This window comes from Acomys minous (assembly GCF_964271855.1).
Source record: "Acomys minous genome assembly, chromosome: 1".
In the NCBI taxonomy this organism is placed as follows: Eukaryota; Metazoa; Chordata; class Mammalia; order Rodentia; family Muridae; genus Acomys; species Acomys minous.
The window spans coordinates 157,945,437-157,972,755 of record NC_140483.1 but is presented as its reverse complement, the minus strand read 5'-3'; the positions used below and the strand labels follow the sequence as shown (position 1 = coordinate 157,972,755).

Sequence of the window (27,319 nt, the reverse complement as noted above, 5' to 3'; positions counted from 1 at the left end):
CTCCTTCCTCTCCCTGAGAGGAAGAACAATTTTCCACCCTTTCCCAGTGAGGCTTTGCCTGTCTCCAAGTAGCAAACCACTTTCCACTCAAGTGACAATTTTTCTGATATTTCAATACTTTCAGTATTTTGTTTTCTTTGCTCATTTAAAAATCATTCTAAAGTAAAATCAGTAGACTCTTGAAACAAGACTTTCTCCCCCTTGGAAGGATGTGAGTTATGTGGCTTATTCTTTGTATGCGGTCCCTGAACCATTTGTCTAATGGGTTTTATTCATACCAATTTGAGACTAAAGAATCTGGGTTGCAATAAGCCCAAGGCCATCCAGGACATATCCCAGGACTAGACCCTGGTGACTGGTGCTGCATCTTTTGTCCTTGCCATCCTGTCCCGCCGTTAGCCCCATCCCAAGCCTTACAGGTTCTCCTGAAGTGCCTAAATTTTTTGTCTTGGCTCAGGGTGTGTTTCTTCTCTTCCTTATCTTTTTACAACTTTACTGCTACCTTTTTTTGTGTGTGTGTGACTCTCCAAGGTAAGTAGACCTGTTGTACTTTTGTGATATAATAGTTGGGTAGTGTTCACTAACCAGAATGGCCACCCTCAAGGATGATTGAATCCTCTCATTTAGAAAAGGACTGTCCCACAGAAATTATCCTGTAATGTGACAGATACCCTCATCACATGCAAGCTCTGAGTGACAAAACTCAAAAGATCTAGCTACCATGAGCCTTTTCTGTAAAAGGGCATATAGAGAGGGGGCCCCACATGGGTTGAAGATGTCCTTGGAGGCGAGGTATCTTTGAGCCAACATGATCTTGCAAGAGTGTTACTGTTATGCTTTAAGATAGTTAAGGGGCCATATATTCTTCCAAGGTTGCATAGCTAGTGTCTAAATTATCATTAAGGATTAAGCCTAATTATTCTAGACTCCAAAATGAATGTCCAAAGTGGATGCCTTACCCATTATCTTATACCACCTCCCAGATTTGTTCCACTTCAAAGAAGATGCAGATCAAATGGACCCATAGATGAAACATCCTCTGTAAAATGTGTGAAAGACTTCCATGCCTTCTTTAATTTTCCCCTTCCTAAGATCATAAAAATTCTAAGTAATATGGAGTATTCTAGTTGAATTTTCTCCACTTATTGGGCAACAGGTCTAGTATACAATAGCCTTCTTGAGAAGCGTGTCTCCCTGGAAAATTCCAGTAAGGGAAGCTCACCATCCACAAAAGCTGGAATTTCTCTACATGGTCTGTAGGAGTGTTCTCTAAAGACCCCGGCCCCTTTTTGATTGTTATGTATCCTTGGGCAGCTTCTGCCTTTGCAACATGAGTAGAACAGGTTCCCCCCTTCCAAAAAAATATATATATAGTAAAGAATGAACATCATGCACATATGAGGTTTGATTTACTATGGTTCTCTAGCTATTATACAGACTGTTATAACTATAAGAATTGGCTCATGGACACTTGAAAGTTTCCTAATGAAGGAATTACTATAATTGGTATAATTCAAGGGACTTTAAAAAAAAAATAATTACCAGAGGCTAGAATAGTGGTTCAGAGGTTAAAAGTACTAGATGCTCTTGTAGATGACCTGGGTTTGTTTTCTAGAACCTATGTGGTGGTATACAACAATCTGTAGCTCCAGTTTCAGGGAATCCAACATCCTCCCCACTATCTATAACCTCTGCACACACGTGGTGCACAGACATACACGCAGACAAAATACCCACACATATCATGTAAAAATGAATCTTTAAAAATACAGCTACCAAGACAAGCCCATCTTCACTCCCAGAGCTTCATTTCATCGCCTTTCCCCAAGTGCAGAACTGTGCCAAGGGTATGATGGTGGGCAGAGTGAGAACCAGGCAGAGTTTCCTCACGAACGAAGAGGAAGCATGCCAGTTGGGAAATGGTAAATATCCAACTGAGGGCTGAGATCCGTTCTGGACTCCGTATGAGAAGTACGACTAATACAGCAGCTGGCCTCGAGGGCAAGAACTTAACCTTCTACTAGGGAAGGTGCGAGTCCACACTCAGGCAGAAACAAGAAGACATGAGGGATTGAGTACTGCCCACTCGTGAAGGACGCCCAGGGACAGAACGAGAAGCGGTGAAGTAGGCTTTATACACTGCTTGAAAAGCAGACGATACCACCTCCTCCCCGCTTTGGAATGCCACACCACAGAAGGAAAGGGTTCTTTTCACAGCTCGTATCAGGATGTTCAGCTTTCTTCCATCAGAGGTGGAGCTCAGTTGATGAGTAACAGCTTAACAGCCGCCCCCCTCTACCCCCGCCCCCGCCCCCGCCCCACAAACAACAGCTGTGAACATGGCCAGGCAGTAGCAGATGGGGCAGGGGAAAGAAGCTTCTAAACCCTGGTCTCTGGGACTCCCTGAGTAAACTGACTTTTCTGCCCTAGATTTGGAGCACAGGCTTCTCTTTTCTCCTTCCATCCACTCTTTCCTCCCCAGTATCACGTAGGAAGAGCAGGCTAGACAGAGCAGATAAGCAAAGAGAACATATTTGTAAGTTAAGATTCTCACTCCAATGAACTTATCTTAGGGGATCATGAATATTTTACTTGAAAATAAAAGCATCTAAAATTATATTATTCCTGAAAAGGCTACGGATAGAAAGAAGAAAAAAAAAATAGCTGACAGTAATGGACAACTTTAATACTACAGAAATGTCCAGGAAGAAATAATTTGTTCCAATGAGATTCTCATTTTAATCTCTGTATCAAATATCTCTTTAAGTGCCTACTCACCAGGGGACAAGAGAAAGGGATGGAAAATGTGCCTGCTATTTGCAGAGACACAAGAAAGCACAGATACATAACAACAATAATAGCTGCTAACGTGACTAGCATTTCTTTCCTTAATGCATTTTTTTTTCACGATTATAAAGAAAAGAGAATGGAAAGCTTTGGGTGGAAATTTTAGAAAATGAAAATAGACACAAATCGGCAAGAAGATTTTTTTTTCATGTATCTGCTACCCAGTGTTAACTGCTTGCCAACATATTTGTTGTGTTTCTTTTTTGTTTACATTTTATCACTGCAATGCCTGTGATTTCTGAAATGCATTTTATAGAATGTACATTCTTAATTGTCCTCCTTTATAAAAGAAGCTCCATGAACAGCAACCCTGCACAGAGCCCTATAGTGTATTTTAAATATTGTAATATGCTGAAAATTAAAAAGTTTAGATTATTTAGACAGTATTTCTCATTTATTTGAGTTGGGAAATTTTTGCTGCTATACAGGTTTGCCACCTAGTGCTTTCAAACACTCATATTAACAACCAATAGTCTACACCAGAGTCAGCAGACACTAAAGGATGTGTGTGTGTGTGTGTGTGTGTGTGTGTGTGTGTGTGTGTGTGTGTGTGTGTGTACATGTGGTACATATATAGGACTTTTTAAAAAGCAGTCTGTGTTGTAACTGTTTAGTGCAAAGCCAGCTGTACCACTATAAAACCAATGGTCTGAAAATGAAAATCCCCTGACCCCTGGCCTATAGACACAAAATTTCTCTTTTCTAAAAGAGCTTCCAATTCTGATGCCATATTCAAGCCTCAGAGTATGCCTGTTAGGTAAGATAAGCCCAGAGAGCTGCAGTGTCAGATGGGAAACCTGAGACAATGAGGTGTCTAATGTCCATGATAAGTTGCAGATGGCCTTATGTAAGTGGGATATAAGTTTGACCTTTGCATGTAAGGTAGAGAGACATTTGAAGGCCAAGAGAAACACAGAGATATGGTTGAGAAGCATGGTGGTAGAGAGCAGATATATTGGTTGGTTCTAACAAAGACACCCGTTAGGACCCAGCTTCTTCTTGCTTTGAAGAGGTGGCCAGTAAGCAAAGCCCAGAACTGCAGAGTGTGCACCATGATAAGTATTCTGAAGTCTGAGCTCATGTGGCATCTTATTTGTTCCTCTAGGAGACATCAGGTATGATGAGGCCATGGGTTACCCGATGGTACAGCATTGGCGTGTGCGGAGCAACCTCTATCGTGTGAAGCTAAGCACCATCACCCTCTCAGCAGGTGAGGTCTACTGCCCAGCTGCCAACCATGGTCACTCAACATGTGGTCTCAAGGGATACAGATGCCCCGGAGCCCTGGCTGGTACTAAATCATAAAGAAGTATCCAAATAGGACAGCATAGCAGTAGGGACAACAAAACAATGAGACTATGACACAAAAGGAGCTTCCTAGAAGATGTCTGAGCAGGGTGAAGAAGAATGACAATGACAAGAGTAGAAACAATAACCCGAGGAATGTTTGTGCTCTGGAAGTGTTTCTGGCTTTTGATGGCACTCTTTTCCTCTCCTTGGTTCTCCCTGCATTTCTTTCCTTGCCCATCTCTACACAGAAATAGCATGCAGCCCCACTCCTCACCACCATATACATTTGTGTCGCCCCTTCTTTACCCAGTGTGATCCCTGAGCTCCAGTGGGGAGGGTCACTTGTAGTTTCTGATATGGGACATATTCATTCATGACTTTGTACTTGCTGTACCTTCTGCCCGTCTCTCCTTGCTTGGGATGCACACACTGAACTCTTTAGTGCCTCCTCCACTCTCGATTCTTAAATAAACAATGCAAGAAATCCCAGGTGTTGGAATATTTCCATCAAAGCACTAACAAGTACTGTATTTGTTTCTGAATTGTGTCTGTCTCCCTCGCCTGACCAGAGAACGGGAGCCAGGCATGAGATCTGTTTATTCCAATGTCTTCAGAAACTAACAGAGAATCATTGTTGGTGTCCATGTTTGATCAAAGAATAAGATAAATACATGAAAACTGTCGAGTAAGGTATCAAATAAAGGTCCCTCGGAAAAAAGAGAAATAGTTGGAAGCTTTCTATTCTGATTCTGACAACACTGTCCCCAGCTTATTAATAGTAGGTCCCCTAATTATCTCTTGAGCTCTTCTCTCTTTTATTTTTTTTCAGTACCACTTTGTTCACCAGCAAAATGGGGCTCTTTCTATCTGGCTCTGGGAGGACTTTATGCTCTGGGGAGTACAAACTGTGGTTGTTGCTGACATCTGTCAACCATGTCCTAATGTTTCATGTCTTGAGGAAAGCAATAACCTAGCCTATCTTTCATCAGATAAAGAAACTGAAGGTTAAAGAGGTTAAATAACCAACCCAAGGTCACACAGCCAGTAAGTGTCAGATGGGAAAATACAACAGGCATTGTGATTGTATTTTTTTTTTTTTTTGTTAGCCTGGCTAAAGAGCCATGGGGCATCTCCAAATCATTGCTTAACAGAAACCATCACATTATTAATTCTGCTGTATGAATTACCCAGTTGCATGAGTTAACAGGTTGATGGAGAGAGGTTGTTCTAATCAAGCGCCCTTTCTTTGAGCCCTATTTCTGTTTCCTCACCACCCCCTCACCCTGCACTTGTGAATATAACTGTGATGTTCCTGTTAGAACTACAAAGGTGTACCTGCTTTAATTAATCAGTAATGATGTTCCTGGAAGCTCCTTGTAAATCAAATGTTGGCAAATTGGAGCTCATTTTCAATGTTGGAGAGGTGCTTGCACTTTGATGTGGCATTGGCTGTTTTTATTATAACTATGGCTGGTGTTTGCTGTGTTCCAGGAGCTGGTGGTGTGCCTGACTGGGATGAGCATAGGAAAAGCATTTGTGGATTTAGAGACAGATATGGAGGGCACTTATCTGTAAAAGTAGCAGTCCTTCAGAGTGTGGAGAGGAGGCAGAGATGGGGGGGGCAGCGGGGAGAGAATGATGCACTGCACGATCCAAACAGAAATAGGTGAAAGGTTCCTAAGAAAGGGATGACTTCTCCTTGGGATGTTTAAGTGTGGATGTGTCTTGGGAAGGGCATAACTTCCTGTATGGGGACAGTGCAGTGTCTGGGTACAGCAAGTAAGTTAAAGAACAAACGATGACAGAAAGCCCAGGCTTCACTGAGTGTAAATAAAGAAAAAGAGATGACCCAGGCATTCCTGTAGACCCAGATATAGTCATGGGACTTTATCCAGTGGCAGGCAGGACTACAAGAGGGCCTTTAAGGACGTGGGACGTAAGCAATTTTAGAGGAAGAATAAATGGTGACGACAGCCTAGGACAGCATTTGCCTGGGCTTAATTGTAATATCTACTCAAGTCTACCTGTGGATGCTTCAGACTCCCCCAGCTGATGGGTTATCTGGGGAGACAATTCCTAACAACTGCATATATTCTAGAAGATTTAGCCTTTACGGCAGGTGGGGAACTCGGAGAGCCCTTCCCTGCATTTGCTGTTCTTTCTCTAAGACTCTAAGTTTGAAAATCAAAGCAGTGCGCCATTACTCTGTCTGAAACTTTGCTAGGAGTGGCCCCTACCAAAGCTCAGTTGGTGGCTGGGGAGAGAACTGGATTAGCAGCTGATGGTGAGGGAACTAATCTTCCATTGCAGGGAGGCCCTGGAAGAAGGAGGAGGGGGAGGAGAGTGGAGCAGGAAGAGCAGCTCCGCAGACACAGCTCTGTAGGCCTTATTCTAAGTACAGCAGACTGAACAGAAAGCAGGGGCAGTGCAGCAAGGAGGAAGAAAACTCCATGACAGTCTCAGTAAAGAAAAGAGTCCACTGTCTCAGGAAACAAGGGCAGAGAAGGAAGGGAGATAGCAAGACGCTAGAACAGGCATGGAATCTGTACCCAGCTGGGACAAAGGCAACAGTGGCGCTCCAGCCAATATTTACTTGGAATAAAAACAGGAGGGAAAAGATATGTTACTTACAGTCTTTTAGCTTTGGCTTCTCATCAGGTTAAGTGGTCAACACCGCAGTGTTTGGACTGAAAAAAGTAAAAAATATCTAGTGGGTCTACCTATACATTAGCGGCTTAGTCAGTAGGCCTCAGCTCTAACTCCCTGGTGATGTCTTTAAGTCACCATCATGTATGTTGGCAAGTCTTCCTCTATGTCACATTACCCGGCAGTGAGCATGTAAGGCGAGATGACAGCTTGCTGCCACCGTGATGAGGACAAAGGCTGCATATCCCAGCAGGGATTACTGGCGTATAATGTTTTGGCCACCAACTCCTGAAGTCTAACTACTCACGCATGCTCCTCCCCCTGCAGGCTTCACCAATGTCCTAAAGATCCTGACCAAAGAGAGCAGCCGGGATGAGCTGCTGTCTTTCATCCAGCACTATGGCTCCCACTACATTGCAGAGGCGCTGTACGGTTCTGAGCTCACCTGCATCATCCACTTTCCTAGCAAGAAAGTGCAGCAGCAGCTATGGCTCCAGTATCAGAAAGGTAAGCTTTGGGGGTGGGGCCTGTTGGAGGTGATGGCCAGGTGTGGTGCAGAGGGAAGGAAATGATGAAGCAACAGAGGCTCCCTGGGCAGATTCAATCCTCTTCCTCCTATCTGTGAGGTGGGCAGGCTTGACAATTCCCTGCCTTCTTTGAACTTCACTTTACCATGGTCAGGGTGAGGGAACACGCTGGCTGTCTCTGGATTCTTTCATTCAAGCATGTTAATGCTTTTCTTATACTGTAGGCTTTTGTTTTGTTTTTTTGTTTGTTTGTTTGTTTATTTTAAACATGCTTTCCCCTTGAAACTGTTGGTACAGAAACAGAGGAAAAGGTAGAGGAGGCGGGGAGGGGCTGTGTTCAGATGTCTTCTCGAAAAAAAAACCCAGGAAGATCTCTCATTCCTGCCCCTCAAGTCTCAGGAGATAGTTTCAACAGTCACCCACAGAGGAGCAGTGTTTCTCATGGGGTGTCACCCCGTCTTCCATTTCTTTGCTTCTCAGCTGTTAACAGATTTCTAATTCCTTCAGTCACGGTGGTGTAGTTCACAAGACTAGTCTCTGCCCTTGACCTTGGGAAAGGCCTTCCCTTATGTCCTCAGTGTTCCCTTCCTGTGAAATGTGTACTTCTCTAACTACTCCTATGGATCAACCACAAGAAAAGGGGGAAGTGACATACAGACTAGCATGTTACAACGTTGGAAATATTATGTGTATGTAAAAGTGTATTTTACATTTTTAAGTTCATGTGTGTTCACATGGGTATAGATGTGTGCATGTATATGTGTATGTATATGTGTATTTATGTGTAGAGGCCTGAGGCTAACATAAGGAGTTCTCCTTGATCATTTCCCATGTTACTCATCATGGCAGTGTCTCTTATTTGAACCCAAATTCACTTATCCAGCTAATCGGATGAGCCAACTTACTTGGGCACCTCCAGTGCTGGATAAAAAACATCCTACTATGCCTGCCCAGCATTTATATGGGTGCTAGGGATCCAATCCTTGGTTCCCATGACTGCTTATTGTATACTTTAACTACTGGCATATCTCTCAGGCAGCATATATAAATTGGTCAGTGTACTTGAGAAATGAAGTCTCACAGTTGAGGAACCAAGTCTCAGACATGCTGAGTCAAGTGCCCACAGAGACACAGCTGATGAATAGCAGGGCCCATGTTGGAACTCACAGTTGGACCTGGCTGGCTACAAAAGCCATTTCCTTCTTTCCTTCCTTTCTTTCTTCTTCCTTTCTTCCTTCTTTCTTTCCTTCCTTCCTTTCCTCTTTCCGGCTATGTTAAAGTGCTTTCTGTTATCATTAATACTATTGATATCAGTTAATAGTAAAAGAAAGGCCTTTGATTGTTAGAAAGGGGGAGAATTGACAATAAATGCCTGCTTGCACCTTCTCCACAGGACTTAGCACCCTAGCTCCAGGAACCCCATAAGTCAAAACTACAAACCACATAACACTGTGGCCCTTGGAGTTCACATGGAGCTCAGCAATTCAATTTGCCCTTGTGAAAATTAATGTTTGATGAGAGGAAGAAGCCTGTGCTAAGTCACACAGCTCCATGTGTCAGGGCCAAGGCAAAGTGAAGCTGCCACAAGCCATCGATCAGTGCTTGTCAGCTGCTGACCATGACTGTGAGATGGAACCCCCTGAACCTACCTTGGCCATTTCTGTAGTCTTTTGTTCCGCCTTTCAGGGCTTTGCATCCCCAGCTGGGTTTGCACCCCTGCCTGCATCCTGCCTGCAACTGTGTTGGGCATGGGTAGTTAATAGGCTCAGAGGACATAATTGAGTTGTCAGGGAATAGCTCGGTTTTATGGCCATGACAATGACAGTCTTTAAGGAAGTGCATTAAATCAATAGAAGTCTCATTGCACCACCCTATAAATAATGTGACACATCATTAAGCAGGGCAATAAGCTTCAGGACTTTGAAGTAATACAATTAGGTTATGTTTATAAAAACCCTCTCTTGCTGTGGCCACTGAACTAATTTGTTTCATGCCATATTCACAGCCTGGGATACTACTGTGATGCTAAATGTCATCCCATTTCATCCTTAGTTGCTTTCAGGGCCTAGACTTCCTTGTTGAGGAATGCCCCATTCTTTGTAATGAATATAGAATCTGTTTCAAGAAATATGGGAGAAGGAAGAGGGTAGAAAAAAAATCGGAGAGAGCAACTGGAGTCCCTGACCCCACTTCAAGAACTGGGAGACTGCTGTTGTGGCTTTCCATCTGCCACATACTTCCATTCTCCATATACTTTTCTTCCTTCCATGATCTACATTTGTTCCAAGAAGAATGTATAGATGCTCTGAAGCCAAGCTAACGGTCTCTCTGTTTCTTATCTATCTGTAACTGTTACGGCTCACCAGAAGTGTTGATTTATCTCATTGTTTTTATACAAAGACTGGGGATGTTATAAAAAGGGAAGCGATATGAGGAACCCTTTGGATTCGGAGACAGTTGATATTATTTCTCTTCAAAGCCATCAATCAGGCAAAATCAACATAGGCTAAACACCAGGGCTCAGGCCTGTTAAGTCTGAGTTTGTGGCTGATGAACTGGAGCGCAGCTTGTGGGGGGAGGAGCTCAGGCAGCACTGATGGCGGGACACAGCTAGCTTCCATGTATGCCAACTCCCTAGTAGCTTCCAAGTTTTCAGAGTCTTCATGCTAAATGAGAGATAATACTTCCCCTTCACCACTGTTGGATAGGTGAGATGTATAATAAGGGTAAAATTTCCAAAACTTAGTAGGTACGTGAAAAACAACAGCATAAAATACCATGAAAATGATAGACCTCAGCTGAAGAGCCTAGACCTGGCCCCAGCCATTCCTAATATGTGACCTCAATCTTTGCTTTTCCCTGTGAACTGCATGTGCCACTAGAATAGGGTGGCATTTGAAATATCCTTCTAATTCAGCAGGAACCTGTAGCTTTCTCTAGACTGGAAGTCCATACCAGGAAAAAGATCAACTAGGACCTGAAAAACAACCATGAACATTTTCACAGCTCTCTACAGTTGCTTGGTGACCACCATCTTTTCTTACAGTCTACCCCAGGAAGCAAAGGAAGAAAGAGTACATGCACCTCCCTCTGCAGAAGGGACATAAGAAAGTGAGTTCTGTGCCACATATTCCTCAGTGAGGGCACTGGGGACTGAATCCCAAGCTGGGCCTACAGTTTTCTTCCCAACAGTCAGCATCTGCAGACATTGGAAATAAATATCCTAGCCTTTCCAGGCCCATAGATCTTATTTGCTAGTTCTGTTCATTTGAGGCATGGCTACTGGGAGAAAGAGCTCAGCATAGTTAGCAGTGTCTCCCATAGAAACAACAAAGGGGTCTGAGATATTTGTTATCTGTAGTAAGGGAAAAGTAAATGCCAGAATACTAGCCCCTGGGTATGCCAAAGACAATGGAAAGACCCAGGAAGGTAGACAGAGTTATCTGTCACCAGATAGGGATGTTGGCTTCCACTGGTCTAGAAGAGCCTAGAAGACTTGGAAGGTCAGTAAAGTGGTACCTGAACCAACCCTGATCCAGGAAAAGATGGGCCCTAAAGGCAAATAAGTACTAGAAGTCATCCCTGAAAGCTAGGACTCCTAGGCAAGATTAGCTTGTAAATTGATTTGCCTGTCTGGTTCTTATAAACATCACCTGTGTCCACATAGCTTTCCCCAAGCCCCTGTGACATTCTAAGTGTCTTGTGCTACTATTATACTTGCAAAACATGTTGCAATGTCCTCCCTCCCCCAAAAGAGTCTGACTTGATATATGCATTTTCTACCTATCTGTGACCGTGATATTGAGTCTTCAGTTATGATTATATTTTTATAAAGTCACTCATGAATGACGTTTTTCTCTTTTTTCTTTCTTCTTTCTTCCTATTATTTATGAGTGTTCTATCTGTATTTACACCCACAAGCCAGAAGAGGGCATCAGATCCCAGTGTAGAAGGTTGTAGCCACCTGTGGTTGCTAGTAACTAAACTCAGGACCTCTGAAAGAGCAGACAGTGCTCTTAACCACTGAGCCATCTCTCCAGACCCAATAAATGATATCTTTACTTGGGAATAAAACAAAATGTCATAGTCAGCTAAGCCCTCCTTAAAATGTCAGGCAAACTTTCACCCAGTTGTGTGACCATAGGCGAATGGATTCACTCTCTGAGACAATTTCCTATTTGCAATATGAAACAGGGTGGTTGTATAGTCTGTATGAGATAATAAATCAGTGGATAGATGTGCCTTTCACTGCACTGGAGCAACTAATGATTATCCTCATCCGACTGTCTCCTCTAGCTGTTTAGATCACAGTGTTCCCAGGAGTGCATCTAGAGGTAGGAGCTTGGGTGTCAGGGAGATATAATTGAGACTTTACTAATGTCGTTGATTCAGGACCAAGACTAGTTTGGATTGGTCTGGGGTGAGGTGTGGCCCTATGACTTCAACTCCAGCCTTAGAAGGGTAGAGGTAGACCAGAGAGGACTCAACCAGGGTTGGAGACACTTTCTGCTATGTACTAGTCTACGAGGGATACATAAACTACTAGCCTCATAGGTTAGTTTACAGTTTTATTTTATCCAGAAAGTAACTTTCTAAATGGATGGATGTGAATATGTGAAATAATTGTTTAACCTCTGTGAATGACAAAAATGGAGGAGGAGGAATAGAAGGAGGGACAAGGATAGAACCAAATCCAAAGAAGTAGAGAGAGTCTAGAAGCAAAGTAGTTTAAATCAATAGCCGGCCTCTTCTAAGAATATAGCTCCCCTCTCCCCCACCGCCGCCTGCCCCGCCAGGCTTTTGTCCCCTGTGAAGGGACACTCTGCTCAGCATACCCAGTTCTTAAATTTTCTTGAATCTGCAGTGTAGAGAGATGTTCCCACAGATAAACACCCTTTTTAAAAGTGCTTTGTCTCTATTTTAAATTTCCAGACTAATTCTAGGGAATGCAATTTCCATCTGAATTACCATGCACTTTTGAATGTCAACTGAGACATTCCTGGGCAATTTTTTTTTCAAACAGTCTTTGGGTGTTTAAAAGGCAGATCAGGGCACTGGGCTGGGGGAGGGGGGGTGGAGGAGAATACCAAGACACAGTCAAATGTCACTTCCTCTTGTGCTGACAGGTGTGGCCAAGGGCAGTTGTGAGCTAGAGAACTCTCCAGAGCTCTCCATTTCCTGAGGGAACTTGCTTCAAAGACAGCAAGGAGACATGAAAGGGCTTGTTCTCAGGCCCTGAGACTGCCAGGGTGCCAGATGACTTCCCCAGTGATTTCATAACCTGGGGCCGTTTTTTTTTCTTTCCTCTCATCTTGCCTGACCTTTCAGTAGCATTTGACAGTCTACTGCCTCCAGCTTGATGCATTTCTCTGCTTGCTTGTATGAAACCAGATCTCCCTGTGCTCACTGCTCCCTCCTTGCCTGGTGCTCTTCATCTCTCTTTGCAGGTTTACCCTTCTCTGCCAAACCAGGAAAGTTGCACAGCACGCATGGCCTTTTGGCCTTTATTCTTGGGCTATCTCTGTGTCAATCTATTATGTCTTGTATTGTTGTCCCTACACTTTGGCCTCCCCAGATACATCACTTCTATCTCCTGCTCCAAGCCATCCTCTGAAGCTTGCCATCCTGCTAGTTCTTTTGCACCATGAATTCAACCCCATACGACGCAGTGCTTTTCTAGAATTCTAATGAAACAGTGCCATTATCTGTTTAGAGCCAGAGCCTGGGAAACTTCAGCATGCCCTTTTCTCTAACTCTTCTACCCCATTTCCAAACCATCTCAAGTCCCATCAACTTGCATTTCCACATAGCTCCTGGATGCTCTCATCATTTCCACTTTACTACTGCCTTGGGATCCAAGCTTGTCTGAGTTTCAGTGTTACTCTCCTACCTGAAGCTACTCTTGCCCCACATTAGTCGATACCACACAACAGCCCATTTGATGTAACAACATTCAGGGTTCTCCAGAGAAACAGTGCTAGCAGAATGAATACACACATGCACACATGCACACATGCACACATGCACACACAGACACAGACACACACACACACACACACACACACACACGAGAAAGAGAAGAGGTGAGAGATATAATAGTAAATACATTTTTAATGAACTACTGATGAACTACTTTACACAGGTACAGAGATGAAGGAGCCCCAACATCTGGAGTTAGCAGTTTGGAGACATAGTTCAACTAGTAATTTACTTCTAGGCTACTGGCAGTAATTGTTGTATGGAGGCTGGCAGCTTAAATCTCAAGAAGAACAATATCTGAAAGCACAAAAGACCATCAACCAGCTTCGAGCAGCCCAGTTAGAGGCATTCTTCCAGCTCAGTTGTCAGCCTAACTGCTCTGCTGAGGCTTCAGTGCATTAGAGATGTGTCCAGCTCACACTAGCGAGGCCTCTCGGCTTCACACAGTCCGATAGTTTAAATGGTAATCTCATTCCAAGTAGTTGACTCCCACATCTCCAGGATGTTTGACGAGATAACTAGGTTCCCGTGGCTCCATTAACTTGCAACATAAACCTAACCAGCACAGATCATATTGGAGGTGTTATTATGTTGTTCATTGGCTCCAACCGCCTGAGGATCTTATCAGTGCATTGAGAATAATATCTAAACTCATTCCTATGGCTTCAAGATCCTATAGGAGGCATCTGTCCCCATCCCACTTCTTCAGCACCGTATGTCCCGGTGGGCTCTCTCATTCAGCCTTATTACCCTCCAGCCTTATTACCCTGCAGAAGAATCTGCAGTCCTGGATTCTTCTGGGAATTGGCTTTTCGAGTCTCTATCTCTTTAGATCACTGCCCTCAAATATCATTTTTGCAGGAGACCTTTCAAGAATAGATGCTAGGGTAAGCATCTTCCTTACATTTTTATTAAAGGATGTCTACATGGTACATGTAACTAACCTCAGTATGTAACTTTACACTCACAGCTTGTGTCTAGCTCTGTAACCTCACTGGAAACTCTGTGAAGGCAGAGGCCATCCTGCTTGATAAGCATGTGTAATATTATGCTTATCCATTGGTTGGCAATGTTTATTTTAAAGTGAATGGGTACATAAGCCTGGGAAAGTCATATCTATCTTAGTCTAAGTGTTCTCTGTATTTGTATTTTATTGGTGAAGAAAGTGTACACAGCCCTTTTGTGGTCACAACAAGTCCCTGCTTCTAGAAGAATGAAAGCTACTGCTGTGTAGAAGCACACTGTGGAAAATCTTAGGGCACCGACTTTGGACTCAGATAAACCCAGCTCTTTCATGACCAAGTTGCATGAAATGAGGGTCTCATTTTCCCTAACTATAACATGGGTTAGAATGCTCAGCATAGACACAGGTTTGAGAGCTAGCCCTTTGCCTTGAATCCTGGTTTGTATACAGATGGTTGCAGGGTCAGTCTAGCAATGAGGCCGTGTTATTTCCTAGAGAGTGCAGGGAGAGAGTGCAGGAGGTTAGATATAAGTTGGACACCTACTTTGAAGCACACCAGAGGAGAGAGCCGACTTATTTCTTCTCAGAACCATGCACAAAGACGATACAGGATGTGGCTCATTAAACACAAATAGGCCCATGAGATTGCTGTTTCCACAAGATAAAATTACCAAAAAAAAAAAAGAAAAAAGAAAAAAAAAAGAAAAAGAAAAAAAAGCATTTGTTCCCCATTTTAGATTGAGTCCATCTGGAAGGGAACACGCTAGTCTTTTTTTTCCTGTGGGTGTATACCAAGAATAATAACCCTTTCCATGCACTCAACACAGTTGCAACTTGCAAGGCACTTTCACGGATATTACTTCATCCAATTCATTCTTTGCAGCATGTCTGTGAGGTAGGCATTGCTATCTGCACTTCACCCTTTAGGAAACCAAGGCTGAGAAGGGTGATGTGACTCGTCAATTGTTCACAACAGGGAGCTTGGCAGAGCAAAGATTTGAACCCAGGCGGCTCCAAAAACAAGCTCAGTGCTCAGCCAACCACAGCAGCCTCGGAGAGCTCCTTAGATGTTGGCATCAAACCCGAGGGAACCATTTGCTCACTTGTTCCGTTTCTCTTATGTTAGCTGAAAGAAGGGACGGATGCTAAGACTCAGAGCTTAGCTTTCAGCTTTGGCCCATGTAGAAATACTCTTTACTCATCAATTCCCCTTGGTACAATTTAATTCCAAATCTTAGTTTAGGGGCAGTACTATAAAGCACAGTGAAAAAAATCCTTAAAAGGTTAGTGGGACGAGACATTAGAAATCATCTAGCCAGGCTTACATTTCTCTTAGGACCATTGCAATCGGATGGTAATAAACGCTTAGAGTGCTGTGTTGAAAGAGATTCTGGGCTAGGGCCCATCTTAGTGGTAAAGAATACAGAGATCTCTTAGCAATGTCTGCAAGAGGCTGAGACTAGGAAATAATGACTCAGTGTGATTTTTTTTTTATGTTAGCCACTCCTGTTCTTCATATGAGAAGGGCAAGGACAATTTATGCAGCATTAGTACCTGCAGCCCACAAAGGGAAAAACAAAGAGCTAGCAGTATGTTTTGTCTAAGCTGTTGTAAAAATGTAGAATAAATTCAAATTCCTGATTGCTAAAACCATGTATATATACACACATATATGAATATATATGAGAACTATCTTTGGTAAAAAAACAATAAGAGACCAACACCATTGTAAGCTAGTTATCTTGAGTCTATTTAACTGGAATCAAACCACATTGATTCTGTTATAGACCCAGTCCCAGGCATAAAGACAAAAGGGAGATAGAGTTGTTAGACGGGGCATCTCTCTGTCTGCACTTTTGTTCCATTTTTTAACCAGGAATATGAAGTTTCCTTGGATACAATTATGGAGATTCTGTTCATTATTCTTCCCTTTCTCAATGAGAACAAATGGTCTGGATAGATGCTATACTCACTGAACTGTCTGTCTTCCTCAGGCCAAAGTTGACCTGGGGAGGAGCCCTGCATACAGTTCTCAGAGTTGTCACAAAAGCCCTTTCATTTTTCTCTCTTTGTCTGGTAATAGTTTTTCTTTATTCTCCTTTCCTTCCCCAGCATTCTGTTGTAGTGCTTTGACTTCCTAATATACATTATGGTCTGTGTGACAGCTAAGAATAACAAGGTAGGTAGGACACAGCTGTTTCTCTCAAGAGTCTCACAGTCAAACAAGGAAAGGTAACATACAGAGTGTACCAGTGTTTTTTATTTTTACTTTAATTTTTTTTGAGATTATAATTTCACATTTTCTGCCTTTACTTTCGTCCCTCTAAGCCCTCCTATATGTCCCTCCTCAGTGTCCTTTAATAAATGCTATGAGAGAGGAGGTATGCGCAGCTGGAGAGCAGAGGTGCAAGGCTAAGAGATGGACTCCTGGCTCTCCAAAGAGGTTTGGGGGTTTCTTTGGCTGTCTAGAAGAAAGAACTCTAGGGTTGGGCTGAGTAAGTGGGCACTTGCCATGAAGAAACTGTATAGGAAGGAGATTCTAAACAAAGTTGAATGTGAAGAAGGGCCTGACACCACAGTGTAGTGTTTATACATCCTGAAATAGTTGAGATGAATAGTCTCTGGGTCTCCTTGGGTAAAGGCAAGGAGTGCTTCTTTAATGGAACTTTGGGTGTTGCTATGCCTAAAGTTACTTAGTACTCAGTGAAGATTCCATACCTTCATTCACAACCGAGAAATGTCACAAATTAGATCAGCAGATGAAGCAAATAAAATAAAAACAACAGACCAGTTAGCAAAGCACCAAGGAAGAGCTGTGAAAGGTACACCAAGGACACGTGGAATGTACAAAGATGGCATGAGATCCTGCGGTGACAATTGGTCCACAGTAGAAACTCAGCATGAGATAATCATTGGTACCCTTCCATTAACACACACACACACACACACACACACACACACACACACACACACACACACGAGACATCTTTCCCATTATCAGCTATGTAACTTGGATCAAGGCATTTTGGTACAGAGCCTTGAATTCTGTAATCTTTAAAGTGAGCCCAGTAACACTTGTGTCGCATTATTGTTATGAGAATGAGGATTAAATGAAACAATGTTTATAAAGTGACTATCATTGTACTTTGCATGTAATAAGTTCCAGGGAGTGCTAGCCATTATTATTTTCACCTATTATTGAGATATAATTAATCCAGCAATGATCATTCATATTATAAGTTTTCCAAAGTAAAAACCATGAAGATGTAGCTCTTTCTATTTCTGGCTATAGTAGAGAAAGATGTACCTTCTTCTCACAGTACTTTTTTTTTTTTTTTTGGTTTTTCGAGACAAGGTTTCTCTGTGTAGCCTTGGCTGTCCTGGACTAACTTTGTAGACCAGGCTGGCCTCTAACTCACAGTGATCCACCTGCCTCTGCCTCCAGAGTGCTGGGATTAAAGGCATGCGCCACCACCGCCCGGCTAGTACTTCTTAAACTATGGATAGTTCTTGGTTAATCTGAGAGCCTTTGAAAATGAGCTCTGCATAAACCTGGTGATGGGAAGAGAAGAAAGCAGTGCTGTCAAACAGGCTAGCCTGGAGTCAAAGTGGGATGTTTGCACAGCAGAACACTTGGCTTATGTTGTTCAAGAAGAATAGAGAGGTGTGTGTGTGTGTGTGTGTGTGTGTGTGTGTGTGTGTGTGTGTACACACATGTGCAAGAAATCTAGAATCTGCTCATTGTCACATGGATGATAACAGGCAGAAGCAGAATTGCATTCTAAGACCATCTGATTCCAAAATCTAAGTGACCCATGACATTCCTATCACAACAGGTGCCTTGTACAGGAAGTCATTATCCAGGAGGTATGCTGAACTCTACCTCTAGTTTAAGTTTTAAAACACCCTCTGAAGTTGATATATTTAGGAGTAGGAAACTAAGATGTAGGTGCCATAGGAATAAAATAAATTATGAAAAGCCACAGAGATGGCAAATGGGAGCTTCTCTTCCTTTCTCTGTGTTTTCTGGCTTTGATACCCTCATCATTTACACTCTGATATCATCTAGTCATACACACAGCTTCAGAAAGTATTCTTTTTGAGATGTGGTTCTCTCTTCAATAAACCAAAGAGCTTAGACAAGGAGAGTAAAGAAGCAATTGGATCTATGTGATTTCAACCCACATGATTCTGTCTAGCTGGATCTAGTATCACTGTAGCTCTGGGAAACAGGGCAGAGTCTAAGCCAGATCGTAGAGACTGCCATGATCATCAACCCATTGAGTTGGCATTGAACTTATTATTCACCTGAAAAGCCAATCTTGGCCTCAAGCTTTCCTTCTTGGAGTCCTCGTTCTCAAGATCCTGATTCCCTCCCTCTCCATGGATACCCAGGTATATGGAAACCTCTCTCTTTGGGAGATCCCTAAGGTCTGGTGCATAAAGATAATGTTTAAAAAAGGAAAGATGCTTAATAAAATACAGTTGTCAATATAGAAGGTAAGAACAGCTAATTTACTCAAAGGAATTAGGAAAGGGATTTAGACTCAGATGGTGGATAACTCCCTTTCCTTTCTAGGTAGAGAGGAAATTCAGAGACCATGCATCTCATTGTTCTCTCTTTGGCTTGCAAAAGCTTTAGTGACACAGCTTCTAGACAACACCATTGAAAATGCATTCTTGGGCATTCTTCTCTTCCTGTGTGACTTTGCATCAAGACTAAGAATGGGTGAATCCAGAAAGGAAGGTGACTTCTAGTTATTTCATAGTTGAGACAATTCTCCAAAGTGAAAATAGTCAGAGAGAATGAATAAAATCTAATCGTGGAAGCTACAGTAATGTTTCAAGGACAAAAACAAGAGCAGGGCAATGTTCACTTGTCCTGAGGATAAAGAAAAGGACAAATGGATGTGAAAACCATTCAGTTGCTAGTAAAATGTATAATGATGACTTAAATTTGCATAATCATAAAAATACATGACCTAAGCTACATAAGAATATGTTTACTTAACTCACACCTTTGACATTTCAGTCAAGTGTTTGAAGAGGTGTGAATAGCAGTGGTAGGTGCTTACATCGGGGCAGGAAGTTACATCATGAACGAGAAATGAGAGGACCAGATGAGGCCGTAGAAAGGATTTTTGAAAACAAAAGCCATCTCCAGAAAAAAAGGGACCTCATGGAAAAACTGCCTTCTGTGGGCATTCTTCCAATACCCCAAGGATACTCCTCCTAACTTCACATACTAAAGGTGTCAATACTTCCCAGTTCTAAAGACAGCCTGTAATCCTACTGGACACTTGATGCAGGGAAGGACTCAAACATGATGCAAGCTCCAGCAAGTGAGGGCTGTGGCTGAATAATGGGAAGTGGAAGGTAAGAGGTAATATAACGAGAAGAGAAGGTTCCAAGTCTCCAGGCTCAGCAGTCTCAATGCTGCTAGTTCTCCTTAGCTGGAGTGAGGGATGGGCATCACATGTGGCAGAGCTGGAGGCAGCTTTGAGCATGCTGAGTCTGGGCTCCTAAGGCTATAAAACTGGCAAAGCAAAAAGGCAATTGGATATACACCAGTTCAGTGAGAAAATGGTTAAGACCTGAAAAACACAGATTTGAGACCCAGTTGCAACAGATGCTGAAATCACTGAAGGTAATATCTCCCAGAATAAAAGTTAAGCTCCTCTTTGCAATTTGTTTCTTTGGAGAGCTACTCCCCCACCAGATTCTGTATTGTTTCTGACATTTAATTTATATAGTCTTTATTGCATTCAAACAGGCTGCCTATGCTGTTCAGTTTGGACTCAGTTTTATTTGTGCAAAGCATTATAAGATATTTGAGAATAGTCCCTTACATACTAAATGGCTGGAATTCATTGGAGAGAAAAAAAAAAGTGTATCTGGGGCTGTTGTCATTTCAGTAGAATGGAAGGGTTTTGCTTGATTTTTTTCCCCTTCATTTCATTAACAATTATTGTCTCTGACTCACCCTGGTACATCCATTCCTCATTCTGTGACCTTTCTTCCAATGTATCAATTAGCTCGAGTTTATTCTCCTAGATCCAGCTTCTAAGTCTTGGATCAGGTGAGATGAGATGTGTATCCCACACATCTGTATCCCCTGAGCCATGCCATTTAACTTTATTTCTGATGTCTTTACAGAATCATTAAGTATGTCAAACCACTTTCACATCCCAAGGCTTAAGAGATTTATAGGTTTAGTATTTTTAAGTTTCAATATTGGATGCCATTCCACATGTGGCTGCTCTGAAATTAAACTTACCACATTCTCATATATCATATTATGAAGTCATTTTCAATATTCAACTCTAAAGCTTTGTTGTCCCTCTGAAGCAGGGGGGTGCACCCCTATACCAAATAATGATGCTGGTGGTAAAAGCAAAACAAAACAAAACCATATACATTACAGGATATGAAATGATGTATTGCTTATTTAATGAAGCTTTTGAGGAAGACCAGAGGGGGCTCCTAATAGTTTCATAGGCCAGGAAAGGAGACAAGCTTGGCTGTTTGTGTGTGTGTGTGTGATTGTATTTTAATTAAAGCATTCCTCTCTTCCCCTTTCTCCCCCCAAGTCCTCCTCCACACCCCTTTCTGTTCTTCACATTCATAACATCTTTCTCATCAAGTGTCATTGCAAGCATGTATGTATCCTGCTCCTAGCTTTCCTCAGATGCCTGCAGTTCCTTGTGTAGGGTTGAAGCCTCATCCAGTGTGATGTGTTCATCGGTATCCTTGGTCTATTAGCTTGCTTTTGGACAGTGATGGTGATGTGGAGTGTAGTGGGGCTGCAATTGGCACCACAGCTTTTATGGGAATTGCAATTTAAACTCTGCGCTGGCAGCCAACCTAGAAAACACCTATGCTTGCTCTCTCTTTCAAGAGTTTCTCTGTGTAGCCTTGGCTATCCTAGACTAGCTTTGTAGACCAAGCTGGCCTCGAACTCATGGAGATCTGCCTGCCTTTGCCTCACTGAGTGCTGGGATTACAGGTGTGCACCAACACACCCGGCTCACCTACACTTTCTTATCAGTTTGCCCAGATATGAGTCTGACGAGGAGAGGGACATAGGGCTTGGAAGCTTTCTGCAATTAATATTAAAGGTGGATTCAATATCTTTACTGTAATCCACTTATGACATTTGATGGCTAAAACATGCACTGTTTTGTTAAATGGAATTTGAACCTGTTTAATTAACAGTTATGGGGGTCTATGAGCTATGTGGCATGAATTTGAGAGGGGAAACAAGTACATGCTCAGTAATAGTCATGTCTAGAATGCTGGACAGTGAGCAATGCCATTACATAGATTTAGTTATGTGTGTAGTTAATGTGGATGTATATTATGGAAAGCAATTCAGGTTGTTTTACCTAGAGGCAATCTTGGGTAGCTGCTTTTGCTGCTACTGATGGAGACAGATGAGCTGATCACTGGCAGTGGTCCAAAAGTATAGTAGTCCTAGGCAAACGTGAGCATGGGGATCCAGTGCGTAAACCACCACATGCTTGTACCTACTACGGGGTCCTGTCCTTTTGTCAGAGACATCCGAGCTCAAGCCTACAAATTGCCAGCTTTCCAACAAACTTCCCTATGTATCATGGTGGTACACCATTTGTGAATTATATAAACACGCTTCGTTGTTAATTCCATTAACCCTGAGGAATAGTCTGGTTATCCAAGGATCAGGGAATGAAGCAGCTTTCACCAGCACGAATGTACCACAGAGAAGGACTAGAGGAAGCCCTCTAAAACAGATGGACTATGCCATATGGTTCCGTGATATAGCAAAGATCCTTCACTAAGCTTTCAGGATGCTCTTTCCATGACCCAAAGCTTATCAGGCAGCTAAATGTAGAAAGTCTTAGACTCAGATCCCACAACATCCAGGCTACTTCTAGAATAGCCCAGTATGTACCAGTAACTGTATTGTAATAGCAGGCAGCATGGAGCTAAGGCATCATCAGATGTAAAGAGATAACTTAGCTAGCTAATCTGTCTCATAGACTTCAGGAGGCGTGAGATTGCAAAGCACTGACATGTAAGATATTATACTTCTACAATCTTTTGTTGTGGAGATGCCTAGGTAAGGTGGGCCCATTTGTGAGTCATTAGATAAATGGCTTAGGTAAAACTCGAAGAGAGAAATATACTTTCTTCAGAAGTTAGAATTTTCAGGAAGTTGACCAGTGTGGCAAGGAGTTTTACCATGTATGATTCAATGGTCCATCTCCCTTGATGAACTTTTTTGGGAAATATTCATTTGCATGCCCTCATCTTGTGGAGAGTGCTGTGATCAGTGCGCTATCTTCACCATGCCCCTGAAGAAAGAGGACTGTGGTTAAGCTCTGTATACAAAGACTGGCTGAGGGAACAGCCATTGAGGTACCTTCCCAGCAGGCATCCTAGCAAGAATATTGCGTCCACTGAAGGCAAAGGCAAACTGGCTTCACCTGTTAAAACAGGCACAGAAAGCTAAACACCCTTTCAGATCTACAACTGCAAAGTACTTACCAGTTGTTGGTCAGACAGAACTAGTAATATCGACAATAGTTAGCACGGAGGCTTTAATGGGTATATATACCCTAAGCATTAGGGTTACGGCAATCCACGATGAGGCACTTGTTCTGTGTAGGTTTAAGAATTCTAAATTGAGCCATTAGGTGGTGAAGCTGGGGGATAATAACTCTCCTCTAAGTAGGTCTGGTATATGGGTTTCAAACCTCAAAGGCCTTCTTTTCATTTAAACTGGGCCATATTACCCATTTTACTTAGCAGAGGGATGGAGAAGTCCATGTGGTCCCATTTTGGCAAGGCAACTGCGTAGCATCCAAGACTTAATTCAACTTTATTACTCATTAGGTCACCATGTCCATGCCCACTATGGGACAGTCAGGGTAATGGGTGCTCTGGGTGATGGAGAATTTAGCCAAGGCAGTATTTGTACTGACGAAAACGAGACATACCTAGTTGCCTTCTTCACCTGACATGAAATGTTCGCAGGAGCTGCCTTCACATTATAGGGCACCTTGTTTAAATGAATTCTCAGATATAGCTATAATTTGAGCCCCAGTATTAAGGACAGGGTTTTGCCAATTTCAGCAAATATTAAAAGTTAATTCATGCTGGGCAGTGGTGGCACATGCCTTTATTCCAGTAGTGCAGAGGCAGGCCAGTGGATCTGAGTTCGAGGCCAGCCTGGTCTTCAAAGAGAGTCCAGGACAGCTAGGGCTACACAGAGAAATCCTGTCTGAAAAAAACAAAACAAAAGGTTAATGTACAAGGCAGGTTGTAAAGATAGAGAAGCCAATTAACAACCTTTTAATCTTGTTTAGGTGTGGCTACATAAATCATTTTAGTAAAGTGTGAAGTTCCAACTGGGCCAACTTGTGAACCTGTTTGTTTCATTGCTGTTGTCTGTTGTATTAAAGTGTTTGGGCAGTTATTAGGTATAACTGGGTGGGGAGTCCGAGTTCACCTGCTTGCATTTCCTCCTGTAGTCCCAGATCTGTTTCTAGCAGGAACAGGACTGCATGGACGGTATGGATGAATTGGATATATCTTCTTTAATTAGGTCTGATATATGGGGTTCAAACTTCAGCTCTAACTCTGAGGCTCAGACCTATTCTGACAGACATTCTACTCACTCATCTGCTTTCAGGAACACAGGCTACCACAGTCTACACAGCTTTTCTCTACATGAGTGACCTAGAGGCTCCGACAGTGCACAGGCTATATAATTTCCTGGGAGTGTTGTACAGGATGGGGTTAATGCTTGGTAGGGACAACTGACCAAAGGTACAGACAGGGTAAGAGTGATTCTTCTGAATCTCAGTGTCAGTTACAGCTCAGATTATGAGCAGAGTTAGTGCTTTGCTCCTAAGTGCCCATCAGAACTACAAACCTAGTCAGGTAACAAAAGCATGATGGTTCTTCCAGAACCAATTAGCCAGCTAAACCAAAACCAAGCGCCCTCTAATTGTGGTGAGTGCGTAGGCCCCCAGCACGCTGCGTCAACTGCTGTAGTCACCCCCACAAAGTAGGACCTTTTTGCCACAAACTGATTTCCAGTGTTGGAATCAACAGCACTACTCTCACATGAATAGACAGGAACGTGTTTATTATCCCCAGAGGCTTTCTGAAAGGAACGGCTGTACTCCCGAGGAGGTCCAAGAATAAATTGAGCAGGCAAATCAGACCAACGTGGTCTTAGCAGCTTGGAGGTGGGGAGGAGAAGGGATCTTCTTGCACGTAGGCACAACCTGTTAACTTTAAACATAGGTAGGAGCCAAAGGTGCCAGCGCTTGAGCTTTCTTACCAACTTGTCTGGTTATGGGGCAAAAGCAGCAATGTGACTTGTAAAAACTTCCAGCAAAAGTCAAAATAATAATACCAATACTAATACTAATAATAAAGAGTGAAACTCTACCACAAAGTAACAGTTTGGTTTATGTTTTTGAAAAGTGGTTTCACACTATTTCATGTTTTTAGAAGCAAAATCATCATCATCATCATCATCATCATCATCATCATCATCATCATCATCTAGGGAACAATACCAAATCAGAGATTTGAACTAATTATATTTTTGCCCTCCACCATGGAGACTCTAATATTCTGATCACAACTACAGCCTCACTCAGCCTCATATGGTCAATGAAAGCAATGGTGAGGCTCAGCCCTGGATAAAGAACCCTTCATACTACTGGACTTCTTGAGATCTTTGAGTTCGTCAGTCTGCTCTGGTTTTAATTTGTTGGTGCACTCCCATTTTTCCCTTTAAGGATATACACGGTTTGATCTCCCCCTTACACTGAAGGCATTTTAGCAGTGAGAGTGCTTCAGCCAGCATTTTTGCTGCAAGACTTGGCATTCTTTGTCCCATCCCATCTATCTTATCCTTTGGTGTATTTGTGTGGTTTACACGATTTTATTCTGGCAGCCAGACTACAAGCCATCTGACAGTGAGGCTCATGATGGATCTCTCTTTGTACTCATTACTCATACAACTACTGCTGATAATACAGTAGCTGTCTCGTGTGTTTAATGAGCAGGTGAACGAATAAATAGGATCTCAGGCCCTATTATTTTTGAAAATATGCAATGTTGTCATAGTTATAACCAAGTAAACAGTAAATCACTACAGGGAACTTCTGATTCCAATAGTAAAGAAAACAAAAGCCCATGTGTTTGACATATACAAACTGTTCATGTCTTTTCGGTCAGGATTTCTATGAGTTACTAATAATTTTCCTTTGGTGTTAGGGTAGAGACTGCTTCCTCACCAATCCCTATCATCCTTGTCACACGAAGGAGAGTTGCTTTCAGGCGCATTATCCAGGTCACATGATTTCAGAAGTACCTTGTAGTCTGCTACTTTACACCTACTATTTCTTCACACCTGTCCATGAAAGTGGGAACTAGAGCCATTATAGAACAGAGGAAGGAACTGTGACTGCCAGGCTCATGACTGGTCACAGAGCCACTAAGCAGGGAAGAAGGTCCAAGCTTAGCACCTGCTGCTTTTAAAGTCCAAGCTATGTCTTAACACTTCCCAGAATGGGATTTGTGGCTTTTATATGATTCAATGAATACTGGACTGAAGAAAAACTTATTATGCTAGCTGCAAACATGCATATTGTAAGTTCAAAATTTTCCTCTGTGCACTCACATACATATGAATATAGATATACAATTATATACAATATTTTAAAATTCTGATTCCCTAAATCCATCTAACTCTCAGAGTCAGGATGTTATCTTATTTGTTTTATTGGAGACTAGGATCTATGCAGCTTGCCTAGTGGGATTGAGTACTGTGGCTGAGTTCTACCTTTGCTGCTGCAGCAATCCCACTCTTGATCCAAACAGGCCTTTTAAGTAAGCCAGGCCAGGTTGAGCAAACCATTTACTGCTTCACCAACATACGCCTGGAATTTCTTGCCTGCATTTACACACACACACAAAAAGTGCACCAGCTTCCCACAAAAGGGAAGTCTTTGCCCTCTACAATAAAAGTCATTTTCTTAATTGGGTACTTTTACATATACCATGGCATTATTATCTTTTAATTCTCATAACCTTCACCCTTTAAGAAGTAAACTGTCACTTCCTTTTATTAGATAAAGAAACTATAGCTTAGCAGTGTTACAACTGGCTAATAAGTGAGACAAAGTAACAATAGCTGGAGAACAAAAACAATTGGACTGGGGTGAGACACATTCTAAAGTGCAGGTTCCCCGCCCCCCCCAACCCCTTAATGCCTTTTACTTTCCATGAACACACAATAAAATTATAGCAAATAATATGCAAAACCATTGGGGAAGAAGTCAACCACAACTTATGTTAGGGAGACACTAAGATGACAGCTAAAAAGGAATTTCCATTTCTCCCAATACCCTTGTATATAGAAACTGATGTTCTGAGATTACCTGCAGTTACTCACATGAGAGGGAGCCAGGCGTCAGACCCAGGCCTAACTAAATCCAGTGACCTTCCCACTTGAAAACACTTCCAAGACTGCCACAACAAGTTTGCATTTATATGCGGTTCCATCAGCACTAATATTGACAAGATAGAATGGTAGTCTACAGGCTGAGTGTATATTCTGCTCAGTTGCTTTCTATTTACCGCTGTCCTGCTTGTAAAAATTTATCCACGCGCCTGTTGTTTCACTGATTGTGATCTGTACAATCCCTTGCAGGGCTGTATATCCTCATTTGTAGACCAATCTCCCGCCTGGATGTAGAGGAAGACCCAAGTCTCACACTAGACCTATCTTCCAACCCCTCCTCTGGGGCTGGGTAGTAGTTCTCTTAAGAAGTTATCAGTTCGGACTAGACAAACCCCATGACCACTTCAGAATCACTTGCCTTACCACAGAAAACTCTGTAAAGCTCAAGCCAAATTCACCGTGACTAACAGTGGAGCGGTCTTCGATATTCCGGAGAGTGATCTGTACTCTCGCTGTCATTCAGCCTGTATATGGCCTGCAGAGAAGTACAGAGTAACAGCACAGGGGAGTTCGAACACTCCAGACAAGCAAAGATGCTGA

The 27,319-nt window shown here is 42.5% G+C and overlaps 1 protein-coding gene across 7 annotated transcripts in view; it reads left to right on the top strand.

Annotated features, from left to right (window-relative positions):
• ASTN2 (astrotactin 2) overlaps positions 1-27,319 on the top strand; it is a 960,073-nt gene that overhangs the window by 687,074 nt on the left and 245,680 nt on the right. For all 7 annotated transcript variants that reach the window (XM_084779663.1, XM_084779662.1, XM_084779659.1 and 4 more), the window contains 2 exons: positions 3,953-4,057; positions 7,111-7,290. In XM_084779663.1, the coding sequence (XP_084635789.1) occupies positions 3,953-4,057; positions 7,111-7,290 (285 nt within the window). The remainder of the gene's footprint in view (positions 1-3,952; positions 4,058-7,110; positions 7,291-27,319) is intronic.